Raw genomic sequence first — 1,072 nt, 5'->3', positions numbered from 1 at the left:
GGGCACAGGATCCCCAGGAGGCTGAGGCCGGAGGGTCTCAGGTTGGAACCCAGCCTGGACAAGTTAGGGGCTCAGTGAGACCCTGTCTCGAAATAAAAAATGAAAAGGGCTGGGTTGTGGTCTGCTTCAAACAGCCTGAACGTACGACATGGGTCAGCTGGAGCCAGCCAAGCCTGCACTCCACTCCACCCCACCCCAGTGCCACCTTCCCATGCCGCGGGGCTCCCTGCCCAACAGTGTAGGGGCCGAGAGTCTACGCACTACTTCCTGTCCCCGCAGACATTGAAGCGGAGGGGCGTGGGCCTCGATGGGCCTGAGCTGGAGCCAGAGGAAGGGCCCGAGGGACCGGGAGAGAAGTTGCGGAGGTTGGCAGGGGATGGAGGTGACCCAGCCCTGCCCCGACCCCGGCTCTATGTAAGTGATCTCTGCCTCACCCGAGGGTCCTCCTGGCACCACCCAGGCCCACGTGGTGGCAGCGAGGATTGAGAGGAACCTAGGGCCTGGGAGCCTGAAGTTTGGAGATGGTTCTCAGCCTGGATGGGAAGGGAAGGCTTCCTCAAAGGACGGGCACTATAGTTGGGGCTTTGAAGGATGAATACGAGTTCAACAGGCAGACAGTTCCTCCTTGTGACTTCTAGTCATCACATTCCCCGGGCAGCCCCTCAGTGCCTCTTCCCGCCCATGCGCCTCTCTGTCCACAGCCAGCTGCCCCCACGATACCCAGCCCCGACATGGTGTACGGGGCCCTGCCACCTCCAAGCTGTGACCCCAGCGGGCTTGGGGAGGCCCTGCCCGCCCACAGCCGGCCGTCTCCCTTCCGACCAGCCGCCCCCAAAGCCGGGCCCCCCGGTGAGTGTGAGGGTGGGGAGTCGGGGGCCGCGCATCACCCCAAACCCTCAGCCTGGCCTGGATGACGTGACCGCCGCCCTCTTTCGGGGCCCCCTCTCCCCAGGCCTGGGACACCCCCTCTTCTCCCAGAGCCACCTGTCCAGCAAGACACCGCCCCCCCTGTACCTGGCCGCGGATGGGCGGCGGCCGGATCTGCCTGGGGGCCTGGCGGGGGCCCGAGGGG

At 65.7% G+C, this 1,072-nt stretch overlaps 1 protein-coding gene across 1 annotated transcript in view; it reads left to right on the top strand.

The window, feature by feature from the left end:
* Nucleotides 1–1,072, top strand: part of Mef2b (myocyte enhancer factor 2B) — a 3,375-nt gene that overhangs the window by 1,277 nt on the left and 1,026 nt on the right. Inside the window, exons 3-5 of the mRNA XM_010606550.2 lie at nucleotides 280–414; nucleotides 702–849; nucleotides 953–1,062. Coding sequence (XP_010604852.1) covers nucleotides 280–414; nucleotides 702–849; nucleotides 953–1,062 — 393 coding nt within the window. The remainder of the gene's footprint in view (nucleotides 1–279; nucleotides 415–701; nucleotides 850–952; nucleotides 1,063–1,072) is intronic.

The sequence above is a fragment of the Fukomys damarensis genome, unplaced genomic scaffold (assembly GCF_012274545.1).
Source record: "Fukomys damarensis isolate Sample0158 unplaced genomic scaffold, DMR_v1.0_HiC HiC_scaffold_37, whole genome shotgun sequence".
NCBI classification, from domain to species: Eukaryota; Metazoa; Chordata; class Mammalia; order Rodentia; family Bathyergidae; genus Fukomys; species Fukomys damarensis.
The sequence above is the reverse complement of the archived record's forward strand: the minus strand, read 5'-3'. Positions and strand labels throughout refer to the sequence as shown.